This window comes from Rana temporaria, chromosome 12 (genome assembly GCF_905171775.1).
Source record: "Rana temporaria chromosome 12, aRanTem1.1, whole genome shotgun sequence".
NCBI lineage: Eukaryota > Metazoa > Chordata > Amphibia > Anura > Ranidae > Rana > Rana temporaria.
In genome coordinates this window covers 39717053-39737169 of record NC_053500.1, presented here as the reverse complement: position 1 = coordinate 39737169, position 20117 = coordinate 39717053, and the positions used below count along the sequence as shown (strand labels likewise).

Genomic DNA, 20117 nt, shown 5'->3' with positions numbered 1-20117 from the left:
ACTACGCTCTGGATTGACGGCACACTCAGTGCAGTACAAATGCGCCGGTGATGCCTCTGTGGCTGCCTCAAGCGTGAATATCTTGTAAAAACTGCAAGTTTATGAGATATTTATTGTATCTACTACAGGTAAGTCTTATTATAGGTTAAAAACCAGCATTTACTACCGCATTTTCATCCATCCGTTGTGGATGAAAACGGGACATACACGGGTCCCTATGTGATTGCGGGTGTCAGCGGATGACCATCCACTGACACCCGTAATCGTCCGCCTCAGCAAAGATACGGTTTTTCTTGGATCGGATGAACACGGACATAGGTCCGTGTTCATCCGATCCCCCATAGGGGAGAGCGGAGGAAAGACAGGGCGGTCCCTGCACAGTGAGCGGGGACCGCCCTGTCAGCTGCTAGCTTAGCGGGGATTTTACGGAGGATCCCCGCTGAGAAAATGCAGACACACGGAGCGGATCATTACTGATCCGCCCGTGTGAAAGGGCCCTAAGTTTAGTTACCCTTTAGGCCTGTGGTAGGCAGCCTCTGCCCTCCAGCTGTGGTGAAACTACAAATCCCATTATGTCCCTGCCTCTAGGAATCATGCCTGTGATTGTCAGGGTCTTGCAATGTCTTGTGGGACTTGTAGTTTCAAAACAGGTGGAGGGCCGAGGTTGCCTACTGCTGCTTTAGGCTGAAGGTACACATATACAAAAGCTGGAAAGAACAATCAGAACATGAAGCTATAATTTTTCCATCCAGTGGGCACACTGAGAAATCCACGAGCTGCCGGTTTATCTCTGCTTAGTTAGAACACAATAGCAGGAACCATCCAGTTTTCTAACCGGTTTGGCCAAAGTCCCACTGGCCAGCACTTGTCTGCAGCAACTTTGTGTTCATCTTGTTACCCCAATAATGATAGGGGAGCATGAATATTCTAACGCTTGATACACTGGATAGTGACCATACAAGAGGTCTCTCTTGTAACATGGATGGAATGGGGTCAAATGAATAGCTGCTTCCTAATGAACAGTCTGACAACAACGTGTTTTTATATGTTTTTCGAACACAGCATGCAAGTAATGATATTAAAGTGTCTGTGATCTTCATATTCCAGGAATCTTCATCTTCTGTACATGTCCTGGGAAAGTCCACTCAGTGCAAAGTTTTGCGAGTTTTTATGCTGCCTTATTGGGCATTTGGACAATGTGAATTTAGCTTGGGGGATTTTTGTCCTCTGTTGCCCTCTGGAAAGAGGCACTACCCCTTTCCGCCACCCTATTCAAGCCAAGCCTCTGCAACTGTCCCACCAAGTTCAGACTGAAGATGTTTTTCTGGGTTGGAGCAGAGTCTGATGTCTTTGTAACTGTAGCACCGTCCACTAGGGATCTTCCAAAACCCAGACCCATCAAAGTCCTACCCCAACTCAAAGGTAAGAAAGAATGGCGTGCAACTGGAACAGGAGGTTTCATTTCATTTTCTGTTGAGGTTGCCTTGCTGGTCTCAGCAGTGGCAGATATACCATGCTCCTGAAGCAGGGTAACTAGTCCCATGGGAGTGTTGCGTCCAGAGCTGATCTGGTCTTGGCTTGTTGCGGCAGAGGTCACCGTTTGGTCCTTTTGAGTATCTAGATTGAGGGAACTTATGCTCTCATAGCTTCCATATGAAGAAAGGACTGGATTACGAAGACTGAGGGAAAAAAAAAAGCAAAAACAGATGTTAATGCACCAAAAAATTAGGTCTTCTAAAACAACGGGCTTCTCCCATATATTTCCCTTTGGAAAAACCGATGAGAAATATGTCTGCTATAAAAACAAAAATGGCCCCTTATTTCTTGTTCTACAATAGATCAGGTTATTGTTAATTTGATCATAATAGCAATGCTGCCTACATTTATGATTTTTTTTGTATATAAAACCATAAAGCAAAAAATGAGAGAGGTTACCTTTTTTCTCTTAGGCTAATAAAACTGAAGCTAGAAGTTGATATGTGCAACATTACAGTTTTTTATAAAAAGTTTCTCTACATGCAATACCATTTTGGTTAAAAGACAAAGTAAAACTAAAGACAAAACTTTTTTTTTTTTTTTCATTTTGGATAGCGCAAGGGAAGGTTATAATCGCTGTAAATGTTATTTTTGCCATCTTTGTCCCATTGGGGAGATTCACCTTCACTTCCTGTCCCATAACCAAACAGGAAGCGATAGGAACATCCCTGCAAATTAAGGGACTTTCTTGGGGACCCCCAGGTCACCAGAACTAGTTTTCTCATTGGAAGATTTCCTCTCTATTACTTTTCTGGGGACAACCCAAAATTTGGGATTTACTTTTAATCATAATGGTAAACAGGACAAATTAAAAGAGCCCAGACTACAATAATAATAATAATAAAAAAAAACAACTTAATAGGCGTTTAAATCCCTCTCCACTCTTTCCAAAATGAAAAACTAAAAAAAAGTTTTGCCTTTAGCTATACTTTAAGAGTCAGCTAGTAATTCTATGGTCCTGATTAATCAAACTGCAATAGTGCTTAGTGTGTACTAAATGACACAGTAATTCAGTCACTTTGTCTATTCAGGGCAAGTAAATCCTACCTTCTCTGTGCTCCCCTGTTCACCTACTGGAACCCAGAATTCAAAGCCTTGTGTAGGAGGTCAGTGTTGGTCCACCACATCACAGCTTTAAAAAGGTGAATAATCTGCCTCCATGTAGCTGCAGAAGCACAAAGCACTGCAGTGGCAGGTATGAGAGAAGATCACATGCTCCCCTTATACCGAGAAGTAATAGTTTTTTTTTGTTTTTTTTTCAAGGGCTCTAGCAGGAAAACTAATCAGCGGAGCAGCAGCTAGATCAATCTGGGTTTAAGTTCCTAAATACCTGCTAAACATGCATTCTCCTAGAATAACATCCACTGAATACAGAGCATAAGCACTAAAAGCAGACACTGTATGCCAATGGCACAGTCAGAAACACCGATTTATTCACTGGTCTACACAATGTTTTAGTATGTAAAGTTTCACGAGTATGCAAAGAGGTAGGTTTGTTTTCTTCTCATATCTGTGCATACAGGGATTTTTACAGAGCTGAAGCAGGGATCAGAAGCATTAAATTTTAGTATAGGAAGGTGCTTAGAACAGGATGGGGTGCAACATCTCCTGTCATGAGAGAGTTATAGGGAGAATGTTACAACTGAATTTTCATGAAAGGTATTTGTGACAATAACTAAAAATGCAGCTCTAACTATAATAATAATAATAATAATGGCAGATCCTTTTTTTTTTTATTGGACCATTGCCTTCTGTGTCCCCACTAGGTAGATTCACCTTAGTCCTGATGACCAAAGTTATGGAAAATACCCAAATTTTTTTTTTTATCGATCACCAGAATGGATGAGGCTAGATCTTTCAATGAGGACACTTGCACCTTCATTTTTTTTATATTATACTTTTACCAAATTCATTGTGAGACCGGTGAACGAATGGCAAGACTTTTAGATAGAATAATAGGTTAATGAAGACGGGTTGTTGAGTTAGCACATGCAAGAACTCATGGAAGCGGTTAGGCATTAGAGAGAGAGATAGACTTTTTGTCACCATCAGGGCTCAGGTAAATTGCACAGGCCTGTGACTTCAATGACACAAAGACATCTAGTCCACTTCTCTTTAGTATGTAAAATAATGTTGTTGTTTTTTTGTTAGAGTATTAGGCTGGGTTCATCGCATGCGGCTTACAACAGGGGTCCAGTGCGTTCCTGTTCTCTGTTTCAGGGAGAAGTCAAGCCCAAATTTTTGCCTGAATTGAGACCTGAAACAGAGCCAAGGACACACATAGGACTCCTGGGGATGTGTGAACCAGTTCCATTCAGAGTCAGTCACAGTCCCCTGTCATGCCAATTGGATGACCGTGGTAAAGCCACACTGATTACTTTAACCGAGTACACTGCTTGCCTCTTCAAATACATTAAAAAAAGAACGGGCAAAGACATAATCAGTTATTATTTACCTTGTACTTGTATGCCTGCACAGAGTTCTATAGTATTTACTGTGGCCATTAGAAACTTTACACAGTTGTCAGCAAGCCATGTTGTCTCAATCAGCATCCTGATATTATTGACATATTATTCTTTCTATCCTAGGTGTTTGTTACTGCATGTCCCAGCTGACAGGCAACTAGGACAAAAAGCTATGCATGTGATCGATATGTCTTTCAAGAAGAGCCTTGCATCAGTTTTGATAGATAACATATCTGCCAGCAGCAGAAATTCCCATGTGGGTGGGAAGCTCTTTGAAAAAAAGAAAAGAAAAGAGAATATACCAGAAGTCATCTGTTTATAAAGTCACATTTGTCAAATCTGGTGCAATACTTGAACCCTAATAATAGGTAATAGATGTTTGCAGTAACCCGAGGACAACTCAGTGACCAAAGACCTCACCAGCTAAAAGAGCAAGCCTGCCAGTCTTGGATATAAGCCTGAACTGAAATGGGCAATCATTTGTGGGCTAAGACACGCCTTAAGGTTTGCTATATCAGTTTTCTATAAAAACTGTAAGGCGATCAAGGCGCAAAATACACAATGGCCCCTTCAAGTGTCAAAGAACTCATGAACATTACTTAAATATTATATTGTTAGTTCTACAAGGATAAACTCTAACATTAAACAAGAAATAATACAAATTATCAATATACTGTTCTGAGATCAGGCTTAAAAAAACCTGATAGTGAATTACAAATGGACAGAACACTTATAACAAAACAAATTACACTCCAATTAGGAAAATATTAGTTTGCACGTTTCTGTGTTCTTCATTTCCAATATATTTAAATTGGACTTTGAAATATAGATATATGATAACAAACAAGCCACCTAGACAGCTACCTGCTGAACAAGCAGACTTGTAACATACAGACTGTACACTAGGTGGCAGTATATCCTTTCTCTTTAAGGCATTCATATCACTGATTAGAGCTGCCCACTGCCAAGAATCATTTTGTTCTCTGTGGCGGTGATCAGAGATGTTTGCGTGCGACAAGTGGCAGCCAGGAATCCTGTAGAAATCAATAAGCTGTAAAGTGCTGCAGCTGTGCGCATAACTTGAGCGAGTACATGCGATTAAGGACAGATAAGTGGCTCTAGGTGCAAACTGTCTGCATTCAAGGCTTCTAATCGGTCTCCAATCATATGTACCTAATTGTATGTGCCATTACATCCATACAGCCGCACCACTTGTCAGCTGGTTATTGATCTGTACAAGTTTCTTGGCCTCAGCTGATCGAACGCCCATGTGATCACCAGCACAGGACAACACTGATTCTTGGCGGTGTATAGCCCTAATCGACCATGTGAATGAGGCTTCAATTAAGAATCCAGTGACTAATGGATGCTGCTCCTGTCCTCAGTGGTCACTGAGTGTCCTATAAGAAATGTGAAGGTCACTGCTGGCTACCTGCGGCCTTGTTGTGGAGTCTGACCCTGCGCTCAGACGCCTCTCAGATAGTCAAACACTGGAATAGGCGCTTCCACCAGGACTTGAAGTGCCTAGAACCATGAGGATGGAAAATGGACACGTGAGTGGGTAAGGCAGGAAGCAAAAGTGCATATGGTGGCGTGGAGAGATGAAAAAGTGCAACCCATGAACAGCAAGGAAAGCAGTTAAAACATACAGAGAAATTAAACATATTGCAGCTTACAGGTTTTGTTTCTTTATTTTCACCTGGCATTCCTGTCAATAACACAGTTCCTTCCTAGGGTGGCTATGCTAAGCCATGGTTGTTACACAGGCAGGACTACAAACACGTCCGCCTTTGTTCATCCCTATTACATGGGGAGATTAGTAGTTTACAATAGAAAGATAAAACTGATTTTGCTTGCGGTTCATCTTACAGACAGTGACAAGGACATGGCATTTCTGGCAAGATCAACAGGTATTTTCTGTATTCACTGAAAATGTTCTTAGCCGGAAATAAACCTAATGTAACCATCACCTCTAATGCCGCGTACACACAATCATTTTTTGTCATGAAAAAAAATGATGTTTTTAAAAACGTCATTTAAAATGATCGTGTGTGGGCTACACATCATTTTTCGGCTTCTGAAAAAATGTTGTTTTTCAGGTTGTAAAAAATGACCGTGTGTGGGCTAAAACGACGTTTCAAACCCGCGCATGCTCAGAAGCAAGTTATGAGATGGAAGCGCTCGTTCAGGTAAAACTACCATTCATAATGGAGTAAGCACATTCATCATGCTGTAACAGACAGAAAAGCGCAAATCGTCTTTTACTAACACGGAATCAGCTAAAGCAGCCCCAAGGCGAATAGAACTTCCCCTTTAGAGTGCCGTCGTATGTGTTGTACGTCACCGCGCTTTGTTCATCATTTTTAAAAAATGATGGTGCGTGGGCAACGTCGTTTTTAATGATGAAGTTGGAAAAACTTCGTTTTTTTGGACATGCTGAAAAATGATCGTGTGTACGCGGCATTAGAACTGGTAAGCTGCATTGTATTATATTTTTGTTCTTGGGTTTGGTTATCCTTTAATGTATCAATGACATCTCAGCCCATAAGCATTTTTTTGATGGAACTTTCTTGGTCCACCTTTTTATTTTGCCTCTCTGGAACCCCAACAAAAAGCACTTCCACTATGACTCCTGTTTATTTCTAGGAAATGTAGACCTAGGCTTGCAATATGGCAATTTAGTCATTTGCCAGAGCTGTGGGTGTGGGTGTTCAGCTCTGTTGTTGGCCTTCTACATTACACAGAGGAGCTCATGTACAGTTGGCTTATAGTTTAGCCTTTCAATCTACTGTAATAAATAGCAAAACGAATCAAATACCATATCAGAAGTCGTACTAATATGGCCATAAACCTGCACAAATGATGGTAAAAAAAAACATAAGTAGAAGTCATTATTTGCAAAAATGTCAGCAGGCCCGATTGATTTTTTTTTTTTAGCTAGAGTCAAACAGGAATAGAAGTGACAGCTACAGCCTGCATGGGGAGGGAGGTAGAATCATCGAGAGCAGGGCTGTCTTGCCAGGTTCTTATAGTATTATGAAATAGGAAAAGTGACCGACTCCACCCAAAACTGAAAGCAGGTGGATTGATCATATTTGCAAAGCACATTGAGGCTGGGTTCACACCTATGCAAATTGGATGAGGGTTTCTAAGGAGCTGGTTCACATATGTCCATTGCGGCTGCGGAGCGGTTTGTACAGGAGTGCTGTGCGTCTTTGGCTCTGTTTCAGGGACGAATTCAGGGAAAAATTAGGCCCCGATTCATCCCTGAGCCCTGGTTCACACTGGTGCATTTTGACAACTGGTAAATTTTTCGTGTCCGGAAACGGGACTGACAAGCGGGAGGTAAATCGTGCAAGTTCAGCTGAACTCGCACGGCTTCATTCCTGCAGCCCAGTGTGAACCTGGGCTGAACCAGAGAACAGGGTTTCCCGCTGCGAGGCCGCATCCGTCAAAGGTGTGAACCCAGCCTAAAAGAAAAAAAATATTGGTGATAATAACCTAAATCTGAATATAAATGATAGTTAATTACGTTAATATTGCTTCTTAATAATAAAGCCAATATATTTAAAGGATAAGAGTGCCTTTGTGCTAAAAATGAACTATAACTGATCTAGTTTCAGTTGCATCTATAGTCCAGAAATGCACAGTAGCTGTCAACTGTATATACACAGAAGGAAATCCTGAGTTGAAAGGAGGGGGGGGGGGTGTTATTTTTATACAAAGACATCCCTGGAAATCCTCTTACTGTGATTGCTTCTTGCTCATCTCTGCAGGACATCGGAAAGCCATGAGAGTGAAGATCTAGAAGGATGTTGGAAATTCCTTCTCTAGCTTGCCCATTTGTCGGACTAAACCCAAAACCAAAAATGTAATGTACTGCCGGTTACCAGTCCTCAGATAAGATGACTCCATTAGTTTTCGTTTTTTAAAGTTAGCATATTTCAGGAAGTACAGAAAATACCCATTGATATCAGAAATGCAATGTCCTTGTCACTTCATGTGAATTGAACACAAAAAAACAATCTTCTTGGATACTAGATATGTAACTGTTATGAGTAAACATGCAATAATCTGTATTGGATTAATGGCCCTCCAGATGTTGACTGAGTGCATTTCTTCCCTCCCCCCACTCCTGATTTTCTTTGTATACCCCTCTCCCTGATTCTTCTTTTTTGAAAACTTAATAAACATATTGGAAACAAAAAACAATCTTCTCTGCTTGTCAATCTGCCTTCTTTACCCAACTATTTCCGTCCCCATCCCAATTTAGTGAAGGTGAATAAAAGAAGTCCTATATGTAGTCCAAAGCAGAAGAGCGGCCTAGTGGGAAAACCATGGATCCCCCACACAGATATGAGGAATGGAATAGTGATTGTAGCCACCCTGGGCCAGAAAGTGTGATATTTGCAGGGACACCAGGTAAAAAAAAAACACGGCAAAACATTGGGGATCACAACAGAGCACAGCAAAGCAGACGGCAGGGCAACTGAAGGATCACATTAAATTAAATTAAAAGTGAGTGATATTTGCAAACCAAAAAAAGCTTGACTAGGTTACAGTGCTAACCCAACCCCCTCCATCAATAAGGTGGTGTGGATGGAGTGACTTGTGAGTTGTTATAGAAGTCAGCTATTAAATAGACATGTACACAAGGAATGAATGTTTAAGTGTCAACCAAGCTAAAACAAGCAGACATAAATACACAGTATAACATGAGGGAGGAAACCTACCTGGAAGTGACCATTGTAATGTCCTGTAGAGTGTGCGGGGTGCGACATGTGGTTATGGTGAACGTAGATGGTGTCTGGGGGAGGTTGTTATTAGAACTGAACACTGAAACACACAAGGAAGCTACTTATTACAGACATGGAATATGACAGACATGTGCCACAGAAGTTAGACAACAAATGGAGACACAGCGGATTGTGACATCTACAGATGAAAAGGTTGATGGAGATTGCATAGAAATAACCACAACAACAGATTTTATATATCCATCCAAAAAAACTACAGGACACTTAAAAAAAAGTAATTGAAAGCGAATGGCCACCAGTTAAGTTTATTTTGGGTCTCGGAATTCTCGGAGTTTAAAGTGGTTCTAAAGGTAAACGTTTTTTTTACCTTAAAAGGGGTTGTAAAGGTACCATTTTTTGTTTTCCTAAATAGCGTCCTTTACCTTAGTGCAGTCCTCCTTCACTTACCTCATCCTTCCATTTTGCTTTTAAATGTCCTTATTTCTTCTGAGAAATCCTCACTTCCTGTTCTTCTGTCTGTAACTCCACACAGTAATGCAAGGCTTTCTCCCTGGTGTGGAGTGTCGTGCTCACCCCTCCCTTGGATTACAGGAGAGTCAGGACGCTCACTAACACACAACTCTTTTCTCTATCTACAACAAAGAGAGCGTCCTGACTCTCCTGTAGTCCAAGCGAGGGGGCGAGCACGACACTCCACACCAAGGAGAAAGCCTTGCATTACTGTGTGGAGTTACAGACAGAAGAACAGGAAGTGAGGATTTCTCAGAAGAAATAAGGACATTTAAAAAAAATATGGAAGGATGAGGTAAGTGAAGGAGGACTGCACTAAGGTAAAGGAAGCTATTTAGGAAAACAACAAATTGTACCTTTACAACCCCTTTAATGCATTCTCTGCATTAAGGTAAAAAAAAAAAAAAACACTTTTAATAGTGGCTTCCCCCCAGCCTCACCTAAACCCGATCTCGGTCCAGCACGGTGCACATTTGCAACAGTTATTCTCCTCTCTCCTGGTTTTCACAGGCTTGGCAGAGAGCAGTGGGAGACATTGCTGTCAATCAAAGTGGGGGGCGGGGCCAAGCTGTGTGTCTGCATAGCCCGTCCCGGAAGTGGCGAAAGAGGACAAGGGAAAAGGAGGACCGGGCTGCTGTGTGCAGAACCATTGCACAGAGCAGGCAAGTTTATTATGCTTGTTGTTTAAAAAATAATAATAATTCAAGCTTTACAATCACATTAAAAAGAGACTTAACCAATCAGGTACTCACTGCTATTCATATTCCTGTTTTTGGTAGGAGTGGAGGTCACTGTAGCTTGGAAGGAAATTGGCTCATCTTCCTCAAAGTCATTGAGGTTGTAGACATCCTCAACATCAATGTCCAGCTCCTGAAAGTCTTTGGTGAGAACACCTGGCCTGGGATCCAGGATGCCACCTAAATTTGGCTTTGCTAGCTGCTGCCAGTGCAGGAGGGTCGCTGAACCTGGAAAAATGATGTAGAAGGTTACCATGGACATACAGCACGTAGGCATGCCACCCTATCTTATGTATCTGTCACACATCTTACAAGCTTGCCCAATAAGTGAATTTGTGGATGGTGCCAGCATACCATCATAGGAAAATAATAATCTTCTCCAGCACATTCTTCTGCCTTGAGAAAGACCTGATAGAGCCCAAAACAGAGGCAGATCCTAATGCGGTCGTTTTTTGTGATGAAAAAAACGACATTTTTAAAAACGTCATTTAAAATGACCGTGTGTGGGGAAAACTTTGTTTTATGTCTTCTGAAAAACGACAAAAAAAACCATTTGAGCATGCTTCAATTTTTTTATGTTGTTTTTCAAAACGTTGTTTTTTGTGTCATAAAAAAATGACCGTGTGTAGGCTAAAACAACATTTAAAACGATGTTTTTAAACCCGCGCATGCTCAGAAGCAAGTTATGATGCGAGCTTGAATGGAACAGAGTGCCGTTGTACGTGCTGAACGTAACCGCGCTTTGCTAGAGCATTTTGAAAAAACGATGGTGTGTAGGCAACGTTGTTTTTTAAAATGAAGTTTGAAAAACTTTGTTTTTTTTCATGCTAAAAAATTACGTTTTTTTCCATCACAAAAAAACGACCGTGTGTACGCGGCATAACAGTTAGCGCGTAGTTGTGGGATAGGACATGATAATGCCATAGTAAGCCAAATGAGGAAAGTAGGAGTAAGCAACATAGTTTGCTAAAATCTTTGCAAAACAAAAGTTCTCCTACAGGGGATTATATTTTTACTAACTTGAAGTATAACCAATTTTCATTTGCCAGACTGTCAAATGTGAGAACAGAATTAAAAAAAATAACTAGTAAAATCATGGTGTGGATTACGAATAAGCAACAGTATTTAGATGTCACTAGAGCATGATTTTTTTTTTTTTTTTTTTAAAGGCAATTTTTTTTATTTAGTTTTTGTTTTGGATAGAGTAGAGAGGGATTAGAACACTTGTAAGGTTTTTATTGCCATCTGTGCCCCCATCCTCCCCACAAAAGTAATAGAGGGAAATCTTCCGGGAGGACTAGTTCTGGGTGCCTGGGGGTCCCCAATAGATTGTGGAGAAAGCCACTTGAGGGGGGGAGGGGGCGAGCAGGAGTGTCAGGACGCCCACTAACACCCAATAGATTCCCTTAATTTGCAGAGATTTCCCTTCACTTCCTGTTTGGCTATGGGACAGTAAGTGAAGGAAAAAAATGGGACACAGATAGTGAAAAAAATACAAACCCTCCATTGTTCTATCCAAAAATTTAAAAAAAATAAAAAGTTTTGTTTATAGTTCTACTAAAGGGGTTGTAAAAGGTAAAAAGAAAAATTCCCTAAATAGCTTCCTTTACCTTAGTGCAGTCCTCCTTCACTTACCTCATCCTTCCATTTTGCTTTTAAATGTCCTTATTTCTTCTGAGTAATCCACACTTCCTGTCCTTCTGTCTGTAACTACACACCGTAATGCGAGGCTTTCTCCCTGGTGTGGAGAAAGCCTCTTGAGGGTGGAGGGGGGCAAGCAGGCAAGTCAGGACACTCTCTACTTTGCAGATAGAGAAAGGAGCTGTGGGTTAGTGGGCGTCCTGACACTCCTGCTCGCCACCTCCCCCCTCAAGAGGCTTTCTCCACACCAGGGAGAAAGCCTTGCATTACTGTGTGGAGTTACAGACAGAAGAACAGGAAGTGAGGATTTCTCAGAAGAAATAAGGACATTTAAAAGCAAAATGGAAGGATGAGGTAAGTGAAGGAGGACTGCACTAAGGTAAAGGAAGCTATTTAGGGTTTTTTTTTTTTATTACCTTTACAACCCCTTTAAAGCGGATGTGCCACTAAAAAAATATATTAAAAGCCAGCAGCTACAAATACTGCAGCTGCTGACTTTTAATATAAGGACACTTACCTGTCCTGGAGTCCAGCGGTGATCGCAGCAGATGACGAGCCGATCGCTCGTCACCCTGCTGCTCCCCCCTCCATCCACGGTGAGGGAACCAGGAAGTGAAGCGCTCCGGCTTCACTGCCCGGTTCCCTACGGCGCATGCGCGAGTCGCGCTGCGCCCGCCGATTGGCTCCCGCTGTGTGCTGGGAGCCGAGTGTTCCCAGCATACAACGGGGGACGGACGGAAGGTAAGGAAAAAACCCGTCCTTTGCCCGTATCGTAGGGCCGGAAGTGGGTGCAGATACCTGTCTGTAGACAGGTATCTGCACCCCCCTCCCCCCTGAAAGGTGTCAAATGTGACACCGGAGGGGGGGAGGGTGCCGATCAGCGGGACTCCACTTTAGAGTGGAGATCCGCTTTAAGTAGGAAGCAAAAAAATAAAAAATAAAAAGCAAACATCTTTCTGTTCTATAGGGACCAAGCCATGTACTAACCTTCCAGTGGTTTGACAATTTGAAGCTTCTCCGGTAGGTAGCATCTTGATCCCATGGATAGACTAGAGCTGCCACTGGCTTCAGAAATGCCAGAATAATTGGTACCAGTGGAAAGGATGCTATCATTGGGTGTAAGGAATCCACTGGAGACGTCTCCAACTTGTTGCAACTTGTGTTCCCTCTCCCTAAACAGATCTGAAGAGTCGGATTCTTGTTGAGCGCTAAGTCTCTGAAGTGCAGCGGCCAGGTCTTGTCCTCCAGGTGTACCGGGTGTTCCCAACTTCTTCTCTCCAGCACTGCATGTGGCAAATAAACATTTCAGAAAGGACCATCAATTGCAAAGATGAAAACAATTACATGGTATTATACAATGCTCCAGTTGGGCTACAAAACACTGCATGAATGTTTTGGACCTGAAACTTACACAAAAGATTCGTTCCCTTCTCCTTGAAGCAAAGTCTCCTCCTCCAGTTGCTCCATGCTGGAATTCTCTGATTCACAGAAGCTCATTGGAGGAGTGCCCACACGGCTTGGAGCAGCAGATGGCCGCTGAGAAGGACCACGTGACCTTACCACTAGGTTGGCGGCTTTCACGGTCTCAAAAACTCGCTTGTAGCTCCTGTGTGAGGTGCAGCAAATACATAATGTATCAGACTTCCACAACTTCCAAAATAATATTGTCATAACCAAACAGACCTACCCTAATCTAGAGCGGGATCTGACTGCTATACCTCTACTTTAATTTCCACTATTCCTTTTTAACCAGCTCTATCCTGACCTTTTATAAGATGGATAAGGTTGATGCTGCCATCTACCTGCAGAAAGCACAATCCCAGATGAAACCTGGGAAGGACAATCCAAAATGTGTGGCTGTAAAAGGGGGAGGACTTAAAGCGTTTGTTAACCAAAAAAAAAAAAAAAAACATTATGTATGTATGTATGTATGTATGTATGTATGTATGTATATATATATATATATATATATATATATATATATATATATATATAAATAAATAAATGAGAGAGAGAGATAGAGCGAGATCCTGTTCTCTTAGAGCATGTTATACAGCACAAGCACGGTGCTGTGCTGTATAACATGCTCTATCATTTGGACCCCTGTATCACTTGAAATACCTGCCTGATCCTGCCTAGCTATACCCTCTCCTTTGTAACTGACCACAGTGTATCATGCTGAGCATGTACACTGTGGTCAGCTTACATGCCACTTTCATCTGCAGCTCTCCTGTTGTCCTCTGTGCTCTCTCCACCCTCCCCTCCCTGCCTGTCTGCTCCTGTGTCAGTGCCCACGCCTCCCGCTGCTGAAGTTTTCGTTAAACGTTATACTATCCTGAGTGTTTAATACTCCTATGTGCCCCTATGTGTGTGTTTTATAAAAATAAGCTGTTCTTTACCAGTTTTTAGAGCGGCGATCAGCAATCCCACCGCCTCTCTCCTCCTCCACCTCCTCTCCCGACTGACATCAGCGGGAAATCCTCAGCCCAGTCTGCTCTAGCTGTCAGTTGGGGAGAGGAGAGAGCTGGCGGGTCACGTGATCGCCGCTCTGAAAACTGGTAATAAACAGCTTATTTTTATGAAACGCACACACAGGGGCACATAGGAGTATTAAGCAGCCAGGATGATATAAAGTGCATTAAGTGGCTTAACAACCACTTTAAAGGTGACATGTGAATGCCCAAATATGGACATATTTTGATTAATTAGAGATGGGGCTTCAGCTGTATCTATCCAGATTCTGGAGGCACGCAACTGAAAACCTATCGATTAGTATTATGTAACTTACTTTAGTTCTGATGATGCATCAATCCCCTTTCTCATTGTTCCCTCAATCTCTGCTGCTAAGGAATCCTGTGGATAGAAAAGACATAATAAGGCTACAATGCTATAGACACGACTCCACAGGAACATGCATCAATGGTCCATAACCCTACTGAGTGGGTCTTGCTCAATCTCTGCTACTTACCAAAGGGAAAATGTTCAGTGTGCTGTATCTGCTGATACTGCTGTTGGGGAGGCTTCGGTTCCTTTGGTTCTTTAGCTCCTCCTGTGCCTCATGCAGCATCTCCTCACTTTCACTGTGCTTTTCCAGAAGGTCTTGAAGCTAAAAGAGGTCCACAAAATTAAGCTGACCACCAAGTTTGATAAGTATTCACAAGAGCCCCACTCAAATAAAATGCCTTAAAGGAGTTGTAAAGGAAACATTTTTTTTTGCTGAAAAGACTGTTTACAGGGTATAGAGACATAATAGTTAACGGATTCCTTTTAAAAACGATTAAGAGATAAAAATCAATCATATAATGTACCTGTAGTTTCTAGTTTCGTTTTTGCATGTTATTTCCTGCCTCTGTGCTATACAGAGCCAATACAGGGCAGTGATGGTTTGGAAAACAAAACTAGAAACTAGACACACAGTAATCACACCTCATTGAAGTTGGCGACCACAGAGAGAAAGCTCCTAGTACTGTGGATACCAGGAAACAGACAATCAGGAAGTGTGGAGATCAGAGAAGAATTACAGCAACTTGAGAGCAAAAACGACCAATGAGGACATGAAAACAGCACTGCATTAAGGTAAAGGAAGCTATTAAGATAAAAAAAAAAATTCCTTTACAAACTTTAGGATAGTGATACACGATCCAGTAATTTTACTGCAAAGCAACTAATAACTTCCTAAAGTTATTATTGGGCTATGTATGGTTTAGGGCAGGTACAATAATAAGCATTTTCAAGGTTTAAAAAAGGATTGCAATTGAAAACAACGTTTTTTCCAACAAGGCAATATGATGGAAGATGGGCAGATATTTCACTACCTGGTACACTAGTGCGACATTCACCCGTCTAAAGACTTCATGGCTCTATAGTTACAATGCCTAGAGTAGTATAGATTGGTCACATCATTCTACTCCTACTTCACATTTAATTTTCTTTACTGTATAAAATACATTGAACCAGAATGTGGACATAAACCATTGACTACTGAAGAGTGACTTTATTTAGACAAGTGTTGGTCAACAAACTAAATACAGAGGTCTCAACTGTTGCCACCAACATGTCCAACAAGCCCTGTATACGATTTAGAAGAGGTAATTCTACAGAAAGCCATTTGGGCTGCAGTCATACTAGAATAGATGGTCAGAGACTATAGGCATGCTGCAGGAGACATTCAGACTGGGGCTTGCTATATGAACAGCTAGTTACAGTTAATTACTAGGCTGCTATTATAGCCCCTAAAAACAAATGCTCCCTCTCCAACTAACTTCTGAAGCCCAAGTGGTGGGCAATAATTACCAAAGGCCACATGTTTGGCACTGGGGATTTAGATTAGGGTCTCAGCTAATGCATATCAGAAATGGGGAGTTTCAGTAACAGGATTTAATCCACTCCCGAAAAAGTGTAAGCCTCTTAAAGTGATCCACATGTGCCAGGTTTTCATCCTACCTCAGTTTTCAGAAAGCATTCCCTTTCCTTTACAGCAGCTAGGTGTTGCTGAAGTTCTTCATTCTCTGTGGAGTTCTAAGAAAAAAAGTAAATATACTTTAATAGCAGAAATTACAATAGTCGGTGACTTTTCTGCCTTAAAAATCTGTACAGTTGAGGCAACGGTTTTTACATTAGAAATAAACACTCACCATGCGACACTTCTGCTGCAGGTGAACAATCTGGGAAAGAAGCTGGCTGATCTCTTCTTGCTGCCGGGCTGCATCTTCTCCCCTGCGTGCCAGTTCCTCTGCCAGCAGTGCCATCTGCTTACTGACCTCCGCTAAAAGAAATACCACAATACATATTTATACAAAAACAGGTTGGTCTAATTTCACCACAAGCCACAAATCCAATATCATTTCAGAAAAAGAACCCATTCAGGTAAAAAGAAATAAGAAAAAACAGAGGGGAATTTATCAAAGCTGAAGCAGCCGGAGTCTGGAGCAGCTGTGCATGGCAACCAATCAGCTATATTTCATTTTTCAAAGCTTAACCACTGCAAGACCAACCCTTTTTCCTGACACTTGTTGTTTACAAGTTAAAATCAGTATTTTTTGCTAGAAAATTACTTCGAACCCCCAAACATTATATATAATTTTTTTTAGCATAGACCTAGAAAATAACATGACAGTCATTACAATATTTTATATCATAATTTATGTGAATTGTGCTAAATATTAGGAGTTGCTGCCCGCATCCCAAATCAAACCAACTGCAAAATAATTCCTCTAACGAGACTTTATAAGGGCAGAAAATCCTTAGTGATCAAACAATGTTGAAAAAATATTCATATTTTATTTGAAAAGTTAAAAAGCAGCTGCTTTTTAACTTTTTAAAATACATTATTATTATTATACAGGTTTTATATAGCGCCAACAGTTTGCGCAGCGCTTAACAAAATAATGGCAGACATTACAGTTACATTACAACTTGGCACAGGAGGAATCAGAGGGCCCTGCTCATTAGAGCTTACAATCTAAAAAGGGAGGGTCAATTGATACAAAAGGTAATAGCTGTGGGAGATGAGCTGATGGAGGAAGTAAAACAGTGTTACTTAGAAGCAGGATAGGCTTCTTTAAAGAGAAGAGTTTTGAGGGATTGTCTAAATATGGATAGATTAGGGGACTGTCGGACAGATTGGGGTAGGGAGTTTCAAAGGATGGGAGAAGCTCTGGAGAAATCCTGGAGGCGAGCATGGGAGGAGGCGACGAGGAAGCTAGAGAGCAGGAGGTCTTGGGTTGGTATTTTGGGACTAGGTTAGTGATGTAGCTGGGGGCCAAGTTGTGGATGACTTTGTAAATTACTGTTAGTACTTTGAATTTTATTCGTTGGGTGAGTGGAAGCCAGTGGAGGCATTGGCAGAGAGGGGTGGAGGACACTGAATGGTTGGTGGGGTGGATGAGTCTTGCAGTGGCATTCATGATGGACTGAAGGGGGGATAGTCTATGTAAAGGTAATCCAATGAGGAGGGAGTTGCAGTAGTCGAGGCGAGAGATGATCAGGGAGCGAATTAGAAGCTTGGTGGTGTCATTAGTTAAAAAGGGGCGTATTCTGGAAATGTTGCGGAGGTGGCATGATTTGGACAGGGATTGGATGTGGGCCTGAAAGGACAGTTCAGAGTCTAAGGTTACTGTGGGGACGGACTGATAGATGTGCCATTGATCTTGATCATATGAATATTTTTTCAACATTGTTTGATCATTAAGGAGATACTGCCCCTATAAAGTCCCATTAGAAGAATTCTTTTTCAGTTTATTTTATATCATATGGTTATTTGCGCAGTGGTCTTTCAAACACAATTTTTTTGGAAAAAGATACTTCACTGAATTATAAAAAAAAAAACTAAACAGTAACGTTAGCCCAATTTTGCCTTGTCGTGGCCTCTGCAGCTTACACATGTATTTGCAAATGTGTGCAAACTAAACCCCTGTTTTTAACATAAACTAGCCAGGACAATTTGGTTTGTTGCATTCTGGCTGGAAAGTTGAGCTGGGAATTTTCCTTTGTTGTTTGACAAAGCTGCTCCAGACTGTCTACTGCAGTTTTGATAAACTCCCCCAACTGTTCTTTATGAGATCCACAGGGATATAGGACTCAAACATGTAGAAAATGTAAAAAAAATAAAAAAATAAAAAATAGCTCAGTGTGGCCATTCTCTGCCATATCAGTTAAAACTGAAATCCCTGTAGGTTTGTTATTTCCATCTTGTTTTCAGTTCTGCATGGCATAGTAAAGGCTCAGACCCCTGTTTTATCGCTTTCTGGGTCGTTTTAAAAAAAAAAAGATTTCCTCTTACATCCTGTTAATTTTTTGTCTTTAGCAAGAAAAAAAGTTAGAAAAATACTCCTTCATGTACTGACAGCAATAAAAACCTAACAGAGGTTGTAACTTTTCTCCATTGTAGTAACAACTAAAAAAAGAAAGTTGTGACTCAAGTTTAATTTTGAATCAGGTTGGAGTCAACTGTCTCAGAAGATCAAAGATTTTGGATATTAACTCACAAAACTGTTCTACGCAGTCCAGCATTAGTGAACTCTCCTGATCTTCATAGTCATTAGTTCTTTCAAGGATGTGGCTGGCCTGTCAATAAAAAAAAAAAGTAGACAACTGTAAGTGGACTACAGCTTAGACCAGGGGTCTCCAAACTTTTCAAACAAAGGTCCGGTTTACTGTTCTTCAGACTTCAGGGGGGGGGGGGGGGGCGGATTGTGACTGGTGGGGGTATAAAATGTCTAGGGCCCAGCATCAGTGAGAATAAACATGGCCTCAGGGTTGGTGGTCAGTAGGAGGAGGTATGGTACCCCATCATTAGTATCAGTGAAAGGAATAATACCCCACTGATATTAGAGGGGGTATAGTGCCCAATCATTAGTGGCAGGATATAGTATAAGCCCCACTGTCGGTGTCAGTGGGAGGAATAATGCCTCATATCATTTAGAGGAAGAGTGCCCCAAGGGATGTATAAAGGCTATTAAAGGGCCGCAGTTTGGAGTCCACTAGCTTAGACCATACATGCTTTATAGTGCTTAAATTGAGCTTACCTCATTACGCATCTTCCGGTTGTCTTCCTCCAGGTTTTTGAGCTTCTGTTGGAGGGCATCTAGATGGACATCTTGCTCAAGACAGAACGAGGAGTGATTTCTAGGCAGCCTACCAAGAAAAAATAAAGTACATAGTCAGTCATTTTACTATACAGTACTTCCCTCACTAGATGCAGCCTATGCCTGCCTAACAGTACATTTTATACAAATCAAAAGAAAACCAAGCATTCTTCTTATATTGTGTTTAGTTAATCTTGCCTAGTGTCTTCTTATGCTACCACCTGCCTAAGAGGGCAGCACAAAATCTAGGAGTTAACTATATAAATTGGCCAACACCACTTAGAAAGGGCCTCATACCAGTTCCAGATTGGCGACTTCAAAGACAGTGAAGCTGAATAGATTCACCTTGGGGGAAGCCTTCTGGGTCTATACAAGACATGTTGTCATATTACGGTCTCTCATTGGCAGAGTGGGCACAAGCAGGTACAAGATTCACCCGTGTATATTATGGCAATGGTTAAAGGGTCGGTTCACTTAAAATCAATATTTCAGATTTTGATAAATGCAGGAAAATAAACCCACCTGAAAGTTTATTATATATCTCGCAGGGACTTTATCAGTGGCGGCTGGTGCTCAAATTTTTTTGGGGGGGGGCAAACGAAAAAAAAAAAAATGCAGCCTCACTGTGCCCATCAAATGCAGCCACTGTGCCATCAATTGTCACCACTGTGCCATGCCATCAAATGCAGTCACTGTGCCATGCCATCAAACGCAGCCACTGTGTCAACAATTGTCACCACTGTGCCATGCCATCAAACGCAGCCACTGTGCCATCAATTCTCACCACTGTGCCATGCCATCAAACGCAGCTACTGTGCCATGCCATCATCAATTCGCACCACTGTGCCATGCCATCAAACGCAGTCACTGTGCCATTCCATCAAA

The 20117-nt window shown here is 41.6% G+C and overlaps 1 protein-coding gene across 3 annotated transcripts in view; it reads right to left on the bottom strand.

Moving 5' to 3' along the window:
- Window positions 1-1018: 1018 nt before the first annotated feature.
- HAP1 (huntingtin associated protein 1) overlaps window positions 1019-20117 on the bottom strand; it is a 93783-nt gene continuing 74684 nt past the window's right edge. For 2 of the 3 annotated variants that reach the window (XM_040330988.1, XM_040330989.1), the window contains 11 exons: window positions 19173-19281; window positions 18633-18711; window positions 16281-16411; window positions 16090-16164; window positions 14615-14752; window positions 14435-14499; window positions 13058-13252; window positions 12634-12929; window positions 10021-10233; window positions 8735-8837; window positions 1019-1679 (listed from right to left, as the gene is read on the bottom strand). In XM_040330988.1, the coding sequence (XP_040186922.1) occupies window positions 1205-1679; window positions 8735-8837; window positions 10021-10233; window positions 12634-12929; window positions 13058-13252; window positions 14435-14499; window positions 14615-14752; window positions 16090-16164; window positions 16281-16411; window positions 18633-18711; window positions 19173-19281 (1879 nt within the window). In that variant the 3' untranslated portion in view covers window positions 1019-1204. Of the gene's footprint in view, window positions 1680-5433; window positions 5526-8734; window positions 8838-10020; window positions 10234-12633; window positions 12930-13057; window positions 13253-14434; window positions 14500-14614; window positions 14753-16089; window positions 16165-16280; window positions 16412-18632; window positions 18712-19172; window positions 19282-20117 lie in introns of all 3 variants that reach the window. The other variant, XM_040330990.1, reaches the window with a different exon arrangement.